We start from the raw sequence: 19,789 nt of genomic DNA on the forward strand, positions 1-19,789 counted from the left end.
AAATGCCAAACAGATCGCCAGTGTTACTGGAAAACTCCTGAAAGTGCTTAAGGTGTGTGTTTTCCCATATTTCCCTTTTGATATAATGTTTGGACACCTGCCATTTTTCATTAAGCAAGAGACAAATAAGTTATTCTTAGATTCTGGAGCGTTTCATAAATGTAAATGTATTGCTGTCACACTTTAAATTTCATTATTACCCTTATTTGATGATCAGGAATCGGCAGTGGATGCTCCTTGGACTGCAGTGAACTGGAATTACGACTTCTTGTGTCGGGACAGCGTGGAAAGACTCTACTCCTTCTCCATCATATCTGCACGTGTCTTCTCATACCTGGCTTCTCCAGTGACTCCTGGAGTTAATCTAAAACAGTGTTAGACTGCTAGAAAATACATGTTATTTGTGTTGATCAAAATGTTCAAACAGCCTTTGCTGCTTCTACAAGGTTCTCACGTGTAATAAAAAGCATGGATTTATTAACAACTTATAGTTGTGTTAACATTAAGAATATGATGATATATTTATTTATTGTTCTTATTTATTCTTGTATTTATTGTTCAATAATTTTATGTAACTTCAGAGAAGGTGTGTCATTTATAACCAATAAATACATGAGCAAGCATTTCAGAGTTTGTCCTTCATTCATGTGCATTGTTCTTTGCGGCAACAACAAAAAAGAAAAGCTAACAAGTAAGCAAATCACCTTTACTACTAGTATTAATGGACAAGGAAATGGCAGGGTTAATGCTGCCAAATTTCCCAGTCTGTATTCAACAGCTCTCTGTAAGAGGAGAGGGAAGATGTGATTTCCATAAACATTCATACTACACTTTTTTTTACGGCGACAAGAAGCTTCCTGCAAAAAAATATGTCCCAAGCTCAGAGATCACCGCTTAGTGTGTATTGTCTTGATAAGGATGATGTCAGCACTACAAAAGGGAACTCGGTTTCCCATCAGGACTATAGACAGAGATGGTATTATTGACATTACAGCATCTTTGACAGTAAATATTATAAAACAATAATTTGGACCAATAATAAAGTGCAGACATCATCTTTTCTGACACTACTGGTAAACTGTTAAACTATGGTATCATTTATTGTTTTGTTTTTTTGGTAGTTATATGTGAAGTTTTCCTGTGGTCACAGTGTGGAGGAAGTAGGACTGTTGCCACTACCAGTGAATCTGTAAAAAGTCTAGATATCTGATCTGATAAGGTCACTCTCTTGAAATATTTGAAATACAGACAGCATATTTGAAAAGTTAAATGCTTAATATGTCAAATGGAGAGCCCGTAAAATGAGTATACTGAATATAACAGCAGGCTTTACTAGAAAAGCATTATGATGATCAAATATACAGTATAATATGTGTTAAGTAAATATATAATGTAGAAATTATTGAATAAAATAATATTGAGGTTAGATTTCTACTATTTTAATTCAAATAATTTATTGAATACACTAAATATAATACAAATTCATAATAATATGAATGCACCTGCTGAGAAATTATATTATAAATGACACATTCCCTACAAACTTGATAGAAGACTAGAAATACTTGATAGACTATATAAAAATAATAAATAATGTTGAGGTTAGATTTCTACTATTTTAATTCAAATAATTTATTGAATACACTGAATATAATACACTGAATGCACCTGCTGAGAAATAATATTAGAAATTATACATTCCCTAAAAACTTGATGAGACATATCTCATAAAACATTACACAAAACAACCTAGTTTTATTAAAACTAATATACATAATTCTATATAATTAAAAAGATTATCCAGTCAAACACCTTAAAACTATTTCAAAACACTATTTTTAATGCAAATTCAATTAATTTAATTTAATTATCTTTTCAAATAATAAATAACATACTTATAATAAAATATAAATAGAATAAAATAAATAGAAAGTTCATATAAATGCAGCCAATTTATTTTTAAACAAGTTAAATGTTTGATTTGTCAAATGGAGAGCCACAAAATGAGTAAACAACACAATATAGCAGAGCAGGCTTTACTAGAAAAGCATTATGATGATCAAATATACAGTATAATATGTGTTAAGTAATTATTTAATATAGAAATCATTTAATAAAATAATATTGAGGTTAGATTTCTACTATTTTAATAAAAAAATGATTGAATACACTGAATATAATACACTGAATGCATCTATTGAGAAATTATATTATAAATTACACATTCCCTACAAACTTGATAGAAGACTAGAAATACTTGATAGACTATATAAAAATAATAAATAATGTTGAGGTTAGATTTCTACTATTTTAATTCAAATAATTTATTGAATACACTGAATGCATCTGCTGAGAAATAATATTATAAATTAGACATTCCCTAAAAACTTGGTGAGACATATCTCATAAAACATTACACAAAACAACCTAGTTTTATTAAAAAAGTAATATACATAATTCTATATAATTAAAAAGATTATCCAGTCAAATACCTTAAAACTATTTCAAAACACAATTTTTAATGCAAATTCATTTAATTTAATTTAATTATCTTTTCAAATAATAAATAACATACTTATAATAAAATATAAATAGAATAAAATAAATAGAAAGTTCATATAAATTTATTTTTAAACAAGTTAAATGTTTGATTTGTCAAATGGAGAGCCACAAAATGAGTAAACAACAGAATATAGCAGAGCAGGCTTTACTAGAAAAGCATTATGATGATCAAATATACAGTATAATATGTGTTAAGTAATTATATAATACAGAAATTATTGAATAAAATAATATTGAGGTTAGATTTCTACTATTTTAATTTTAAAAAATGATTGAATACACTGAATATAATACACTGAATGCATCTATTGAGAAATTATACTATAAATTATACATTCCCTATAAACTTGCTGAGACATCTCATAAAACCCTTACGCAAAATAACCAAGTTTTAAATATATTAAAAATAAAATACATATATAATTTCATATAATTAAAAAATCATATCAAAACTTTTTCAAAACAAAAAGATTGTTTAATGTGAATTCAATTAATTTCATTAAATATAAATGTTTATTTTATCTTCTCATATAAAATATATATTTATTCATTCCCTTTTCAGCTTAGTCCCTTTATTAATCTGGGGTTGCCACAGCGGAATGAACCCCCAACTTATCCAGCATATGTTTTACACAGAGGATGCCCTTTCAGCTGCAACCCATCACTGGGATACATACATATACTCTCATTCACACACATTCACTCACGGGGAGAACATGCAAACTCCACACAGAAATGCCAACTGACCCAGCCAAGGCTCGAACCAGTGACCTTCTTGCTGTTAGGCAATCGTGCTACCAACTGCGCCACTGTGACGCCCAAATATATTTATATACAAATATAATAAAATAAATACAAAGTATTCATATAAATACAGACAGTTTATTTGAAAAAAAAGTTAAATGTTTATTTTGTCAACAAAATGAGTATACATTTTAAAACTGATTAACTTGCAAGCTTAGAAAAGCATTATGATTATAAAATATACAGTATAATGTACAAACTAGCCAAGTTAAATCCCATAAAACCGTTACACAAAATAACCTAGTTTTATCGTGTATTAAAAATAAAATACATTTATAATTTCATTTAATTTGATATAATTTTACATATTTATTTTATCCCAAATATTTAAAAACTATTTCAAAATACTATTTAAAAATATATTTTAATATATTTAATAACATTTTTTATCTCATAAAATAATGAAAATATACTTGGTCATAGAAAAAATTAAATAAAATATAGAAAGTAATCATATAAATATATTTATTGAATTCCTTACAAGATAAAAGTATAACACGAAATCAAATCCAAGTTTAAAATATAACAGCCAAATAAACTAAAGGATAATGATATAAAATAAATAAATGTATAAATATAATAAATTAAATAATCTTTAGGTAATAAAATATAACATATACATTTTATTTTATCAAATAATAAAAATATGCTTGAAACAATAATAAAATAAAATTGACGAAGTATTCATATAAATGTATTTATTTAATTCCTTCATGATGAAAGTATCACACGAAATCAATCAAAATTTTAAATAACGACCAAATAATATAAAGCATAATGTAATAAAATAAAATAAAAGTAGAAATGCACTAAATTAAATATTTAGCTAATGCATTTCGATTTAATTCAAATAATCTGTTAAATACATATCTATTTTGCATCAATTAAGTAATTATATTATAAAATGGCCATACAACAACCAAATAATATAATAAAATAAATAAAATGTGTGTATTTAAAATAACGAAGTTGAATCCTCGTTGCGTTAACAAGGCATCAGGTCAGGGGGCGGAGAATCTAGGGCTGTGTTTCCAAACCTATTTTGCCGCTTCCCCTAGACCACATCACCAACACGTGCCCGCTTTCTAGTGCGCGTTCGCGATGCTGTCTACGTAGGCAGCTCGGTCATTTTTCAAACGTCGACGCAGACGCTTTATTTCCTGGTTACTTCGCAAGGTGGGTGGCTGTCATATGACAACATTAGCTCTTTATTTACACCATTTAAACGCACTAAAATCTTGTCTTTTGGCCTGTTTTCATTGCATGCTTCATTTGTTTTCATCTCAGACGTGACTCTTCTCAATGGCGCACTTTCTTCGGCTTTTATCAGCAGCGATTGAACTATTAATGAATCCACTAGCCTGATGGCTAACAGTGCTCATATGACAAACCAGCATTAATAACACGCATTAAGACCCCGCAGATTATATATTAGTAGACATATTTAAATAAAAGTGACCAGAAGCTGTCGAGGAAGTAAATGTGCTGTAATTGTGATCACGCATGTAACTCGGTTTGAGGAGTATGGTGTCAGTTAAAGGGCATCCTTATTTGTGTTTTTAATGGCTTCGGGTTTTTGCATGAAGGATATCACGATCCTATTAAACACTTGATAAATAAGTTCAAATCTGATATAATACGGATATAATTATATGTTTATTGTTCATATTATTAATAATAATATATTCATTTTGTCAATTTAATACAGAAAGTCTTTCATTTATTCTGGGATTGTCATTATGTTGTCCATTTTGGGAAACATATTGGCTCGTTTATTAATGAATTAATATTCAACAAGATATTTCTGTTACCGCCAACTTATCCAGCGTATGTTTTACACAGCGGATGCCCCTCCAGCTGCAACACAGTTCTGGGAAACACCCGTATTCTCTCACAATCACACTCATACACTACAACCAATTTAGTTTATTCAATTCACCTATAGAGCATGTATTTGGATTGTGGGGGAAACCGGAGCACCCGAAGGAAACCCACACAATCACAGGGAGAACATGCAAACTCCACACAGAAATGCCATGTGGCCCAGCCGGGGCTCAAACCAATTCAATTCAATTCAATTCACCTTTATTTGTATAGCGCTTATACAATGTAGATTGTGTCAAAGCAGCTTCACATAAAAAACAGCAACCTTCTTGCTGTGAGGCATCAGTGCTAACCACTGAGCTACTGTGCCACCCCTTGATGGATATTATTTGTAGTGATTATGAATCAGTTCTACTAAAAGAAATGCTTGCTTTGTTTTAAATTTAATTTCTTTGTAAATTCTATATCCACAAATCTAAATCTACTAATACCAAACCATATTTTCCTGTTTTTTTGTGCAAGAATTTAGTCATCATTTAAATACATTTTCATTATCTGAAAATAAGAAAGCAAACAGAGCTATAAGGCTGAGCGTTTAATCGCAATCGCAATTTGAAACGTTGCAATTAGCGTATTGCAAGAGGCTGCGGTATGAAATTTACATATGCAAAATTTAATTTTCCCCGCCCAGAGCAAATGCGTGACTGCCATCTGTGTTTGACAGTCTTACTAGCCAATTGAGTGAGCACACTTTTGTTCTGCCCAATCAGAATTGCGCAAAATTCATTTAAAGAAAAACAGCATGTCGGTAATATTGGAATATTTTGTTTCAAAGTCACAGACACCGAACAAAAACAGGTCATTTTTAAGAGCTGTCGCAGAATTGTTGCCACGGCTTACAGATTATTGACCTGTAGCTTGACTAATACATTAAATCGCAAATCAAATTGCAATATCTGTCAGAAAAATCCCAATTAGATATTTTCCCCAAATCACACAGCTCTATTATGTCATTTTGTCATGACTTTAACTTATATATTGTAATCAGTGTTGGGGAAAGTTACTGTAGAAAGTAATGCATTACAATATTGAGTTACTCCCCTACTTGCGTTACTTAGTTACTTTTTATGGTAAGTAATTCATTACCATACTTTTGAGTCACTTTTGTGTTACTTACTATTACTGCATTAGTTTTTGCTTTTGTTTCTTTTATTTATTACCTGACTGAGGCTTAATCTCTTTCAGAACTTGCAGGTTTTTTTTTTAAATAGTAGAGCTTTGCAATTAACAACACACTATATCTTACACCTTTATTTACTGTACTTTAAAAAAAACACATCGAATGGTAATAATGTAGGATAATGTTATGTTCTGAGAAGCTCCTGAGCCCCTTTAAACTTTCATCAATCTGTATATATGGCATGTAGAGCTCCTACATGATGTATATATAGATTAATGAAAGTTTAAAGCAATGTGTTTGCTGCTTTTGTGCTTGTTGTCTTATTAGTGAAGTACAATTCCTTTTCTTTCATGTGTTCAAAATAATAAGTGCATTCTCTTATCTCCATTTTAATTCAGAAGTTTGCTTTTGAAAAGCTAATTAGTTCAACTAAAAAGTAACTCAGGGTGGCGCAATAGGTAGTGTTGTCGCCTCCCAGCAAGAAGGTCACTGGTTCGAGCCTTGGCTGGGTCAGTTGGCGTTTCTGTGTGGAGTTTGCATGTTCTCCCCGTGTTCGCGTGGGTTTCCTCCGGGTGCTTTGGTTTCCCCCCACAGTCCAAAGACATGTGGTACAGGTGAATTGGGTAGGCTAAATTGTCCGTAGTGTATGAGTGTGTATGGATGTTTCCCAGAGATGGGTTGCAACTGGAAGGGCATCTGCTGTGGAAAACATATGCTGAATAAGTTGGCGGTTCATTCCGCTGTGGCGACCCTGGATTAATTAGGGACTAAGCCGAAAAGAAAATGAATGAATAAAATGAAAGTAACTCAAATATTATTACTTAATTTTTTTAAGTAATTCATTGCTTTACTCGTTACTTAGAAAAGTAATACTATTGCGTAACTCGCATTACTTGTAATGCATTACTCCCAACACTGACCATAATTGATTCTTGAATGTCTTACCCTCAAGTTCACATTCATGTTCTTACTCTCTTTGTATTTTTTTTGTACTGACAATGTGTGTCATTGACATTTTGTGTATTGTATACAAATATTGTTTACATGTCAACTGTATTGATTTTGCATATAAATTTATATATTCTCAGTGAATATAGGTAATATAGTTTGGTGCATTTGACGAAACAGATTTATTAGAGGATATATATATATATATATATATATATATATATATATATATATATATATATATATATATAATTGAAAAAAGAAGGATATCATGACTGTCGTTTTCATGCAGGATGAATGTGGGCGTTGCTCACAGCGAGGTGAACCCGAACACGCGGGTGATGAACAGCCGGGGGATCTGGCTGGCTTACCTGCTGCTCACCACCGCTCTGCATGTGGTGCTGCTCAGCATCCCATTCCTCAGCGTGCCGGTGGTCTGGACGCTCACCAATATCATTCACAATCTGGTTAGTGCAGGCGAGAAATCATTCTTATGGTGTGTCTCTTTAAAAACAAAAACATATGTCATTGGTACTTTCGTTATGTTCGTGGCTGTTTTTGCCCCGTTGACTTTCATTATTACCACATTTTTTGATTGCAAAGCCATGACACCATATACTCATGCATTCTTGATTGTTGGTGGTTTTGGAAGTTGGGAAGAGGTTAAATTTGTCATTTTTACGGTTGTTCATCAGTTGGCAGCTTTAGCCCTGTAGATAGGCCTGTGCAAAAAAAGTCTCTGGCTTTTATATGGAGTTCTATGGAGTAAAACAGCATACTATAAATACACTTACTATGTTCAGAGAGCTGAGGTGCTTATTTTTTTTATTTTCTCAAACATATCTAGGTAATTGTGCATAGGTCTCTTTTACACACTCACACATACTATACTCCATATAAAAGCCAGAATCTAAGCATTTTTTTGCACTGTAACTGATGATCAACAGTACAAATCACAAATTGTTCCTCTTTCCAACAGGGAAAACCACGGATAGTCAAGAATGCAAGATTATATGGTGTCATGACTATCAAAAATGTCGTAATAATGGAACTCAATGGGGCAAAAACAGCCATGAACATAAAAGAGTAGTCAATTTGTGTGTTGTTGAATTCTAAAGCATTTTCCCAAAATACAGTGCTCAGCATAATTGAGTACACCCCATTTTGAAAATGAATATTTTTATCCATTTCTCAGTGAATATAGGCAATGTATTTTGGTGCATTTAAACAAAACAGATTTATTAAACAGATAAACTTATTACAATAATGTTTTAGTCACCAAACATCTTTAGAAATTGAAAGATAATACAATTAAATTCAAGCAAAATAATGCAAAAAATGTATAACCTATAAATTTGAAAGCTTCTAAATGACCCAGAGTGGATGAAAACATCCCTGACAGCACACAAGGGATAATTAAAATGACAGTGTCAGATTTTTTTCTCCCTTAATTGAGATATAAACTCAAACTTACTGTTTTATTTTTTATTCCATGGCAGAAACAATAAAACAGAACTGAGAATTGTAAACTCAAATTCTTTTATATTTTAAAATAAAAGCTAAATTAAGTGAAGAGACTAAATACTTCTCCAAGACAGAGTTTAATATTTGAGATGTAAACTCAAAGGTAGGATTGTGAGATGTCTCCTAATAATAAAAATAAATGGAATTGTTACGCAATTCCATAAAATGTTGTAATTGTAAACTCAGCATTCCAAGCCAAGAAAATGTAAACTTGCAATTGCCAGGAAAGTCCAAATTGTGCAGGTGAGAAATAATTCTAGTGGTGTGTCTATTTAAAAAAGCATGAAAGGGATTGTGACAGAATAATTAAAAAAAGTAATTTATCACATTTTCTCACTTTCACACATTTCATTCCATGACAGAAACAATAAAACAGAAATGAGAAATGTAAACTCAAACTATTATGTTTTTTAAAATAAAAGCAGAATTAAGGGAAGAAACTAAAGGATTTTCCAAGACAGAGTTTAAAAATCTGAGATGTAAACTTAATAACTTAAGATAGTGAGATGTATCCTCCTAATTTAAGGAAACAAGTTGGAATTGTTACATATAAATTGAAATGTCAGAATTGCAAAATATAAACTTGCAATTCCCAGGAAAAGTCAGGCAAAATTATGCAATGTAAAGAATTCCAAAGGGGAAAAGAAAAAAAGTCAAATAAATTTTGACATTTAAACTTTTGAAATTGTAAAATGTGAAAATTTTGACCAAAAAAATTCAGTAATGTGGGATGTACAGTAAACCCAGAGTTCCACTGAATTTTTTGAGAGAGATTTTGAGATGTGAACTCATTATTCCCAGGAAACGTTGCCAGATGTAAACTCCTATTTCCTAGAGGAAAAAAAAATCCAAATTATGTATTGTTCATTCAGAATTACATGGAATAAAAATTGAAATTGCAAAAATAAACTCAAAAAAATTGCCTTAAACATCCAGTTACAGTCCTAGCTGTAGAAGTAGAACTAGAGAAGTCCAAAATGTGCAAATGAAACATAAACTCAGAACTCCACGGTAGAGATCTGCACGGGACTGAATTTTTAATTCCGCACCTGACCGCTCCCGCTATATATTCAGCCTTTGTTTACCCGCTGCCTGACCCATGAGCGCCGCGTGACGTGCGGTGAGGTTTGTGGCTGGTCAGGCGCTGACTCTTTCAAAGTCAGATTTACAAACATATCCAATCAATATGTTTGCTAACTACCGATTGTGTTTCATATATTATATCCGCATTATTTCTATTCACATAGCAGGTACATATTGGGCCAAGGAAGATTGTAAAATGTATATCGATTAAATATGCCTCCCAAAAAACACCCAGCTGGATGCTACAGAGTCCAGACAGCCTATAACAAGCGACACACAGCACCACGGCGGATGCACACATTCTCTCTCTCTCTCTCTCTCTATTTATATATATATATCTTGGGAGCGCTATATTGTTAGACCACCTGCTCCGGTTCAAATTACACCAGAGTTACTGACCGCAACTGCGTTTTATTTGTGAATTTATTTGCAGACCTCTACTCCACGGGAGAAATATTGCAATTGCAAAACGTAAACAAAAAAAGACCGAATTTTAGAATTCTAAGAAAAAAATTCAGTATTGCAAAATTAAAAACAGAGGAAAAAAAAAAAGAGTTGTTAATCTCTCATCTCATGTCTTTGCTGTCCAGGCGATGTATCTGTTTTTGCACACAGTCAAAGGCACACCGTTTGAAACACCAGACCAAGGCAAAGCACGTTTGCTCACACATTGGGAACAGATGGACTACGGCGTTCAGTTCACAGCATCCAGAAAGTTCCTCACCATCTCACCTATTGTACTGTGAGTCATAATCATATTTCTTCATTAAATGATAGAAACTGCAACACATTAATTCATAATGCTATTGATAAATATACAGTTGAAGTAAAAATTATTACTTCTCTTGTTCATTTTTTCCCTTTTCAAATATTTCTCAAATGATGTTTAACAGCAAGAAAATTTTCACAGTATATCCTATAATATTTTTTCTTCTGGAAAAAGTTTTATTTGTTTTATTTCAGCTAGAATAAAAGCAGTTAAGCCTTTTAATATCACTTTAACCTGTATAGAAGTGTCTTGAAAAATATCTAGTCAAATATTATTTACTGTCATCATGGCAAAGATAAAAGAAATCAGTTATTAGAGATGAGTTATTAAAACTATTATGTTTAGAAATGTGTTGCTTTCCATTAAACAGAAATTGGGGAAAAATAAACAGAGGGCTAATAATTCTGTATATATCTTATAATGCTTAAATTAAGATGTTTTTTTTTCACAGGTATATCTTGGCTAGCTTCTACACCAAATATGACACCACCCACTTCCTAGTCAACACATGCTCACTACTAAGTGTCCTCCTTCCCAAGTTGCCTCAGTTTCATGGAGTTCGTCTGTTTGGTATAAATAAATACTGATGAGACACTTCAGCAAGCTCATGGAGGGAATGTAGCATTATGGAGATGAGATGACTGAAGTTACTTTATTCTCCATATGATGCTTCTTTGGGCCCGAGAGGCCTTTAAGGAACCAAATCTGCACTGGACTCAAGTACACTATTTAAAAAAAAACCTTCCACGCTCAGGTTCATTCTATCTGTGGCATTTTTTAAAAATCCTGTCTTATGTCTGATATTTCTTATAATAATGGTTTCTTAAATTCATCACATTCAAGGATGCTTTTGACTGCATCAAACAATGTGCCAGTTATGATCATCATCCGCTGATATTACATTTTATTAAGGTCACTTTTCATAAGCCCACATGATCGTGCATAATTATAATATTCAGACAGGTTTATTTTGCATCAGTGTTCTGGTTTATTTTACATGGGCAGCCACAGTAAATAAGATACGTCTGATCATAAAAAAAACAAAACAATACGTTGTTTAGATTTTAATTTGAATTGTGTCCGTTGCACAATTTTTCATTTCACTTGCTCCGAAGCTGCAAAACAGCACTCTGTGATCAAGTGTATGTGAATCTGCTTTCTCTTAAGTTTATTGCTAAAGTTATAATGAGTTGATTATCCTGTATTTATTTTTGTTTTCTTTTCATGAAACATTCCAATCTGAAGTAATTGCCAAGGTGAAAGTTTATTATTATTATTATCAATACTATTATTATATATATTTTTAACATGTACATGTCTGCATGGGTCATGTTTGTTTGCTATACAAAAGTGAAAGTATGTACCGTGAGGAACAAAAGGATGAGTCCACATTTAAAATATAGAAGTTAAAGCTGGAAATAAGTTGAACGTTTTAGTTTTTTTTTTTACACATTTGCAAATAAAGAAATATTAGAATGTATATCAAGAAATTTTCTGCACTTTTTCCATTTCACAAGTACATAAGCTGGCTATTTACGCAAGTACTCCTTGCTAGAACCAGTTGGACCCCTTTTTGCCTTCAGAATTGCCATAATTCTTTTTGGCACAGATTCAAGAAAATATTTACATAAGCTGTGCATACATTTATGTGCATCTCCCGTCCCATAACAGCCCAAAGATGCTCTATTGGATTGAGATTGTCGTAGTCGCCGGCCTTTACATTAATCAATGACGAATCAGATGGGAGGTTTTGAATACCAGAAAATAGACTTTATTAACACATATTAAAGCTGAGAAAGTGCAGAGCAGACCTCAGAGCAATCTGAAGTCTCTCCTGGACGGTTCCTCCAGTGTCTGTGTTCTTCACAATCTTTATACAGATTTTTTGCCCCATCTCTAGGTGTCTCGTTTTAACCTCTGACCATCCTTGGATAAGTTTTTACTTTCAGGTGGTACTGTTATTTTTGGCTCTTAGCCTGCTAGCTAAGGTCTACGTAAGCAACTGTTTTCACACTAGAGATGTCACTTCATAAATGCAACTTCTTTTAGGTGTTTACATGCATTCAGGGTTCATACGGTCATGGAAAACCTGGAAAAGTCATGGAATTTTGACATGGCATTTTCCAGGCCTGGTAAAGTTTTGAAAAAACAGAAAAGCCCACAAGGTTTTGTAAAAGTCATGGAAATTACATTTAGCAGATGTTTTTGTCCAAAGCGACTTAAGCTGCGGTCACACTAGAGCTTGTGCTAAATTCCATCAGATGGCGCTGCGAGAATGGGAGGTGTTAACAATATTAGACGGTAATAAAAGTGAGCGATTGCTCCATATTTGAAATTTTTTATTTTAACTGATCTTCTATTGGTCTAACGCAATCATCTCATGTGGTTTCGCAGGCAAGAATTCACCAAGCTTGAACTTTCGAATGCAGTGAAATGCGAAACTTATTGCACGTGCTTGCGTTTCTGGCGTGCTGCATTCGCATGCCTATTTGAATGAAAGTCTATGGATCGAAAAGTGCAGTGTGATCACGGCTTTACAATAGAAGTAGTTTTACCTACTATTACTAGTTTAACAAACTATTAACATCATCTAAAATTAGTTTGATAAATATCTGTATATTAGTATCAGTGGTGTAGTCCTTAAAAAAAAAAAGGTGGTGTACTATTACCCACCCAACCCCCCCATGCTGTTTTATAATTTTACCTGAACGTTTCAGCGAGACATCATTCAGTTGACTTCGAAAAACTCACAAAATTTTCTAACAGCTGCTGTGGTCGTCAGGGGGCGGGGAATGGCGCAAAATATAAACAAATGCACCAATTGCAACAAATTAAGATGAGAGTTAAAAAAACATTTGGTATACAGTTAAAGGGCATGCGAATACACGAAAATGAGGGAAGTCTAATCAGCAAAACAAGTGAGTATACCGAGGGTATACGCAATTATTGATCCTCAGAAGTCATAATACCCAAACAGCTCGTGGAAAAAAGTAGGCATACTGAGTATACATGCGTATACTGTAGCCCCGACTACACCACTGATTGGAATGGAGGTTAGTTGTTATTACTTTTTTTCTTGGCCAAAAACATGCTCTCACAATATTAGTGCTGTGTAAACATCATCTATATTACATAAATATCAAAATTAATTGAAACTGTTGCGTGTTTTATGACATGCTGTAATAAAATCAAACGTTTCTAATGATTTACCACATGTATGTAGACATTACATGAAACATTAGGTCATGAAAATTGACTTGAAAGTCCTGGAATTTTAGTAGTAAAAATGTGTATAAACCCTGTACATTGTCATGATGGTACATAACCTTTATAATATGTTACTCACTCCCCTGAATGCCGTTCACAGATATAGCTTCATATGTGTGCTTTACATATGCAACCAATGTTTTACATATAAAGTCATTCTCCAGCAGCTCCTCACAATGGTGACCTCACACATTTCTCAGCACGACAGCCATCCTACACACACCACATGTTGTCACCTTTCTTCTCAAAATACATGTCTATACATCTCTAGATGGTTACATAGGTTGACATGTTTACTACACACTTTTAAAGAATAAAAAAATGCAAGATCTAGTGACTGTGGAGGCCATTTAGGTAAAGTAAACTTAATGTTTGTGTTTGAGAAACCAGTTTCATATTTGAGTGCTGGAACTAACCGTCAAACAGTCATACTGTGGTCATAGAGAAACGGTGACATTGTCTGCTACAAGACTCAGGTACTGTCTGTTGCATTTAAAGGGATAGTTCACACAAAAATGAACATGTTCTCATTCTCAAGTGGTTCCAAACCAGTTTCTGGTTATATTAAGATATTTTAAAGATATTTTTTGAAGAAAGCTGAAGCAATTGAGATCTATAGAGAGGAATGGCTTGCAATGGGTACAGGTTTCCAAATTATCTTAAATATCTTCTCTTGTGTTTGACAGAAGAAACAAGCTCTTAAAGGTTTGAAACAAGGGTGAGTCAATGGTGATAGAATTTTCATTTTTGGGTGAACTATCCCTTTAAGCAATAGTAAATTGAATCTAAATTATCCAACTGTGTGCCAAGGAAATGGCCCTTTAGTCGATTACACCACCAACAGTATGAAGCATAGCAACTTGGGGCAGGATGGATTCATGCTTGCATGTTGTTTATACCAAGTTCAAACTCTACCATCCAAATGTAGGAGCAAAAATACATAGATACTCATCAGACCAGGTCTTTTAGTGTCCAGTTTAGGTAAACCTTTATAAACTGTAGCCTGATGTCAAGAGGAAACAGAACTATTTGAAGTTTTTCGGAGGCTAAGTCGTGCAATTTCAATGAGTTCAGTCGTACGAAAATGTGCAATTTTTAAAAGGCATGGCAGCCAAGCCCACCCCTAAACCCAACCGTCTCTGGGAGATAAGCAAATCATACTAAATTGTACAAAAGAAATCATACAATTTTTTTTAGGAATTAGTCACTAAATCAAAAAGTTAAGAATTGCCATGAGATAGCATTGGTAGCTTCTGTTTTCTGTTCTTATCTGATAAAATCCATACGCCGCCAGGTGTTAAAGACATGTCTTATGGTTGGTGCCAATGGTGTAGTGGAAAGTGCACACCGGTGCTCACGGCGACCCGAATTCGATTCCTGCCTTGAGGTCCTATGCCGATCCTTCCCCTCTCTCTGCTCCCCACACTTTCCTGTCAATTCTCTCTACTGTCCGATCCAATATAAAGGTGAAAACCGTGAAAAAAATATTATATAAAAAAGAAGACTTATGAAGCGGATTGATTTGTTTTTGTAACAAAATTATTTCTAATCCTCCAAAACTTCTTGGCTTACCTCTGATTCGACATATCACACATGGTATTGATTGTACTCTGGGTTAAACAATTATGGTTGTGCAAAATAATTTAAGCTTTTCTTCTTACAGTGAAAATTCACTGTCAATTGAACTCATTTTCCACTGCAAATTTAGTTACCAGCGATTAGTCATCCTCGTTCACCTATTCTCATATGTCAAGTCAGAGGTCAGTCAAGAAGTTATCGAGAATCAGTGATTTGAGTTTATAATTTAAAAAGGAGTCTCAAAAATACATTAATCTTCTTTATAAAACATGAATCCCCTAAAGCGATTATCTAAAGTGATTAAGCCCATTTCCTTAAAAACGACAAGTTGATTTTACTTTAAAATATTAAGTATTTCTGTTGTAACTTAGAACTGTTAAGTTCACTTAATTTTTATAATTATGCACATAATTCATTTACTTAATCATTTGAAGGCAATGAGATTACTCACTTTTTCAACTAATTGCTTTTTACAGTGTTCCAGCATATGAGTTTGATTTATGATCTATGATTTACAACAGATTTATGAACTTTTGAAAGCTTTAGAAAATGGTCACTACCTAACAGCATTATATGGCATGTGGTAGAGGCAGAATAAAATGTCAAATTACCCTGTGCTCATCTGACAGAAGAAAGTAATTTGAGGATTGAGGGTGAGTAAATTATGGTGTATTGTTCATTTTTTTGGGTGAACTAGTCCTGCTCCAACTTTCTTCAACACCTGCCTGGAAGTTTTTGTATACCTAGCTTGATTAGCTGGTTCAGATGTTTAATTGGGGTTAGAACTAAAATATGCAGGACACCGGCCCTCCAGGACTGAGTTTGTGCACCCCTGCTTTAAAACAAGACGTGACTGTGCCTTCTGTGCTTCAAGGAACTCTTTGAAAATCACTTTGTGTCTGTGAAAGGTGCTTTATGAATACATTTTAGTTAGTTACTTCAGACTCCATCACTCAACCACAGGAATTTGATCAGCACACAATGAGCACAACAATAAAAGGATGGTCCACCCAAAAATTCTGTCATAATTTAATCTCCCTTAGCTCATTCCAAACCCAGGCCCGTAGCCAAAAAGGGTTGTTTTTTTTCTCATTTTCTATTCAGTTATTACTGAATTTTAGTGACATTTTAGACACTAATCTTTTCTGGATTAGCTTGTCAGATGGTGATCATTACCACACTTTTTGATGCAGCAAAATTTTTTCTATAATTTTGTAAAAGTACTTACCAAACTATTTTACCACAAAGTGTACAAATGTGCATTTAAATTGTAAGTAATTATAGTTTTATAAATAATGTTATGATTAGAATAAAAACTACTTATTTTTAAAATACAAAATTATTATCATTCATTATTTAACAACAAACAAAAAATAGGAATCTGTTGTTTTAAACGAAAAACAGTAGCCTACAGGCAAATAACAAACTGGCCAGCTTATTTCCTCAGTCAGAATTTGTCCATTTGAATAATTTTAAATTAAAATTGTCTTAAAGCCTTCTTCTATCAGTTATTTATTATGATGGCTTACTGTAAAAAAACGTGACAAATGAGCTCATATAGGGGCCAAGTTCTGGACGTTTTCAGGGAGGGGTGGGTCTTTCGAACCACCCGAACCCCTCTTGGCTATGGGCCTGAAACCTCTTTACGTTTCTTCTTTTTGTTGAACACAAAAGAAGGTAATTTGAAGAAAGCTAAAACCTTTGTAACCATCTGTCTGTTTTTCCTAAAATGGACGTCAGTCATTACAGGTTTTCAGCTTTCTTCAAAACATCTTTTGTTTTAAATGTAACTCCGCTTGAGAGAAACCAAAGTCTCTTTAAAAAAGTACCTCAAATATTAATTCATTTAAGTGATACATTACTTTACTATTTAGTTAGAATAATAACACTGACCGTAATTAATTATTAAACGTCTTACCCTCAAGTTCATATTCATGTTCTTACTCTCTTTGTATTTTTTTTTCTGTTGACAATGTCTGCATTCTATAGTCTTTGGAGTAACTAATAAACGTAAAGATTTCTGTGTAAACTATCCCTTTACACTCCGAGAGAACAGCGTAAAGTTGCATCACATCGCATGTAAATCCTCCGAAGCGGTCATAATATTACAAAATCAATCTAACCGCATGCAGATGAAGGTGGGAATCCTCACTCCTGACCTCTCGAATGATAACAAACCGCACAGGTGAAAAGGGAAAAGGTGCGCCACGAGGAAGCTCGGCCACACAGACTCATTCTGTCTCGGTCTGAGGAATACGAGCGCGCACATTTGGATAAGTTGGGAAGGAGTAGCGGGGGAAATCCGCCAGTTTTACATGTCACACGCCCACACCAGGACGGGGCAAGCCCAGCGCCTGCGATCGGATGATAGTCGGTCGGGAATCCCCACCTACAGGCTCAGGTGTCTCCCAAGCGCAAACAAACTGCATTTCAGGGAAAGAGGTAGGAGGAGGGGAATAGCGTCCTCGGCCCACCTTTGCCACCGATTTGCCTAGCCTGAGTAACACGTTCTGTCTCTTTACCACGAAAGCGTATGCAAATAGTCTTATGGCTCAGTACTCTGGACTACTGAGGAATCATGCAGTAGCCCCGGGACCTCCACCGGTGATGATGTCACCACTGGAATGCAAACAGCATTTGCATGAGTTGCAGAGGAAGAACAACAACAAGGAAGGGTGAATGTCTTTTTGTCTAAGCCAGTGGGATACACAAGCAAAAGCTGAGACAATATTCCTCAACACAACAGACAATGCTTCTGCTCTGTGTTTCTGCTTTCTTCGTGTTCTTTTTGCAAAGCCTGTAATGAGAAAAGGTCTGCACGGAGCGATGAAGGTCACCGAAACCACAGTATTTGTATAATGAGGGACAGCATCTTGCGATTCTGCTGACTAATGTGGTCTGACTTTGTGTTGGCCACTGCTTCACTTATACTGGAGAGAGAGAGAAGTGAATATAGAAGTGACTCAGGTAATGGGGAAGTAAACTATGTTTGCGTTTCTTTGTCCTGAGATCAAAGTCATGTTAAGAAATGTCAGAATTAGGGATGCATTGAATTTCCCACCACTGAAAATTATCGTCCCAAAATGGCATTTTTATTTTAAGAGGAAAACGGAGAGAAATACAAGCCAAAAAAGTGATTTTGGGCCACTGTCCAGCAATATTCAGCATGCACAGACTGATGCGGTTTTCACACCAGATGCAAAAAGCGCTGCGCTATGAAAGCCATTCATTTCATTGTGCCATGCAACGGCCTTTTTGTTGCTGTGTCAAAAGTCAAAGTTCAAAATGGCTCAATATTCCACTCACAGGGTTCCTGCAGGATTTATCAAGTTAAATTTAAGACTTTTGAAGACATGTTTAAAAATCTAATTGAATGGCCCAGTCGGTAAGATTTTTATTTGCCCTAAGAAACTTCTTTTATAATTTAATAATTTTAAAAACTAATATTTTTGCTAATTCTAAGCAAAATGTTTTAAATAGTCAAAACAAGCAAGCTCTAGTTGTATACATACACTTTTGTTCAACATAACCGTTCTTGAAAAATGTTTTAAAGGTTTTAATAACTATGATAAACTAAATTTCTGTACAACAGTCTTTCCAGGTCAGTGTCCTCAGCAGTAAATACACTTTTATACAAATGTTATTGTAAGGAAAATAATTCAACCATTATGGTAAATAGAGTTAAAAATTGCATTCTTAAATAAAAAATTTAAAGTTTTATTGAGATAAATTTGTTGGTGATTGGATTGGTGTTGGCCAGACTGGGTAGCTATACATGGCAAACAAAAATTAAGACTGGTTAAAAAAGATTTAAGACCTACAACACAATATTTCAGTAAATGTAAGATTTTTGAAGGCCTACAATTTAGTTTTTGAGATTTAAGCCATTTTAAGACTTTTTTTTAAGACAATGGTCCCAATGTATTTCCCGTTTTAAATTTTTTAATTTATATAGCTTTTGAGAATCCAAAAAGATCCACATATTGATAAATAATGCTATGATAGCTGTTTTAACATTAAGTTATGATTGAATTGCCTCTTGTTACAGTTATGAAATAGTTTGAGAACAAGCAGGAAACGTTCATGGGCCAATGACTTCACCACATTGAAATGGTCTATATGCACCAGACACTTTTTTACAACCATTTCATTATAAGGATTCAATAATAATAATAATAATAATAATAAAACTGCTAAACGAACTTAAACTTGTCATGTTTTTTATAAGTCTCTGAGCATCTGCTGTAAAA

The 19,789-nt window shown here is 33.7% G+C and overlaps 1 protein-coding gene across 1 annotated transcript; it reads left to right on the forward strand.

The window, feature by feature from the left end:
• Positions 1–4,475: 4,475 nt before the first annotated feature.
• Positions 4,476–12,116, forward strand: ormdl2 (ORMDL sphingolipid biosynthesis regulator 2). Its single transcript, XM_056449946.1, has 4 exons — positions 4,476–4,542; positions 7,611–7,785; positions 10,516–10,667; positions 11,146–12,116. Exons 2-4 carry the CDS (start codon positions 7,612–7,614, stop codon positions 11,279–11,281), a joined length of 462 nt encoding a protein of 153 aa, XP_056305921.1. The 5' UTR covers positions 4,476–4,542; position 7,611; the 3' UTR covers positions 11,282–12,116.
• Positions 12,117–19,789: the final 7,673 nt, after the last annotated feature.

Source organism: Danio aesculapii, chromosome 23 (assembly GCF_903798145.1).
Source record: "Danio aesculapii chromosome 23, fDanAes4.1, whole genome shotgun sequence".
Lineage (NCBI taxonomy): Eukaryota > Metazoa > Chordata > Actinopteri > Cypriniformes > Danionidae > Danio > Danio aesculapii.

Coding starts and splice junctions, on each gene's coding strand:
- ormdl2 (XM_056449946.1), top strand. CDS start 7,612: ATGAATGTGGGCGTTGCTCACAGCGAGGTGAACCCGAACACGCGGGTG. Junction 7,786..10,515: donor CCAATATCATTCACAATCTG/GTTAGTGCAGGC, acceptor TTTGCTGTCCAG/GCGATGTATCTGTTTTTGCA. Junction 10,668..11,145: donor ACCATCTCACCTATTGTACT/GTGAGTCATAAT, acceptor TTTTTTTCACAG/GTATATCTTGGCTAGCTTCT.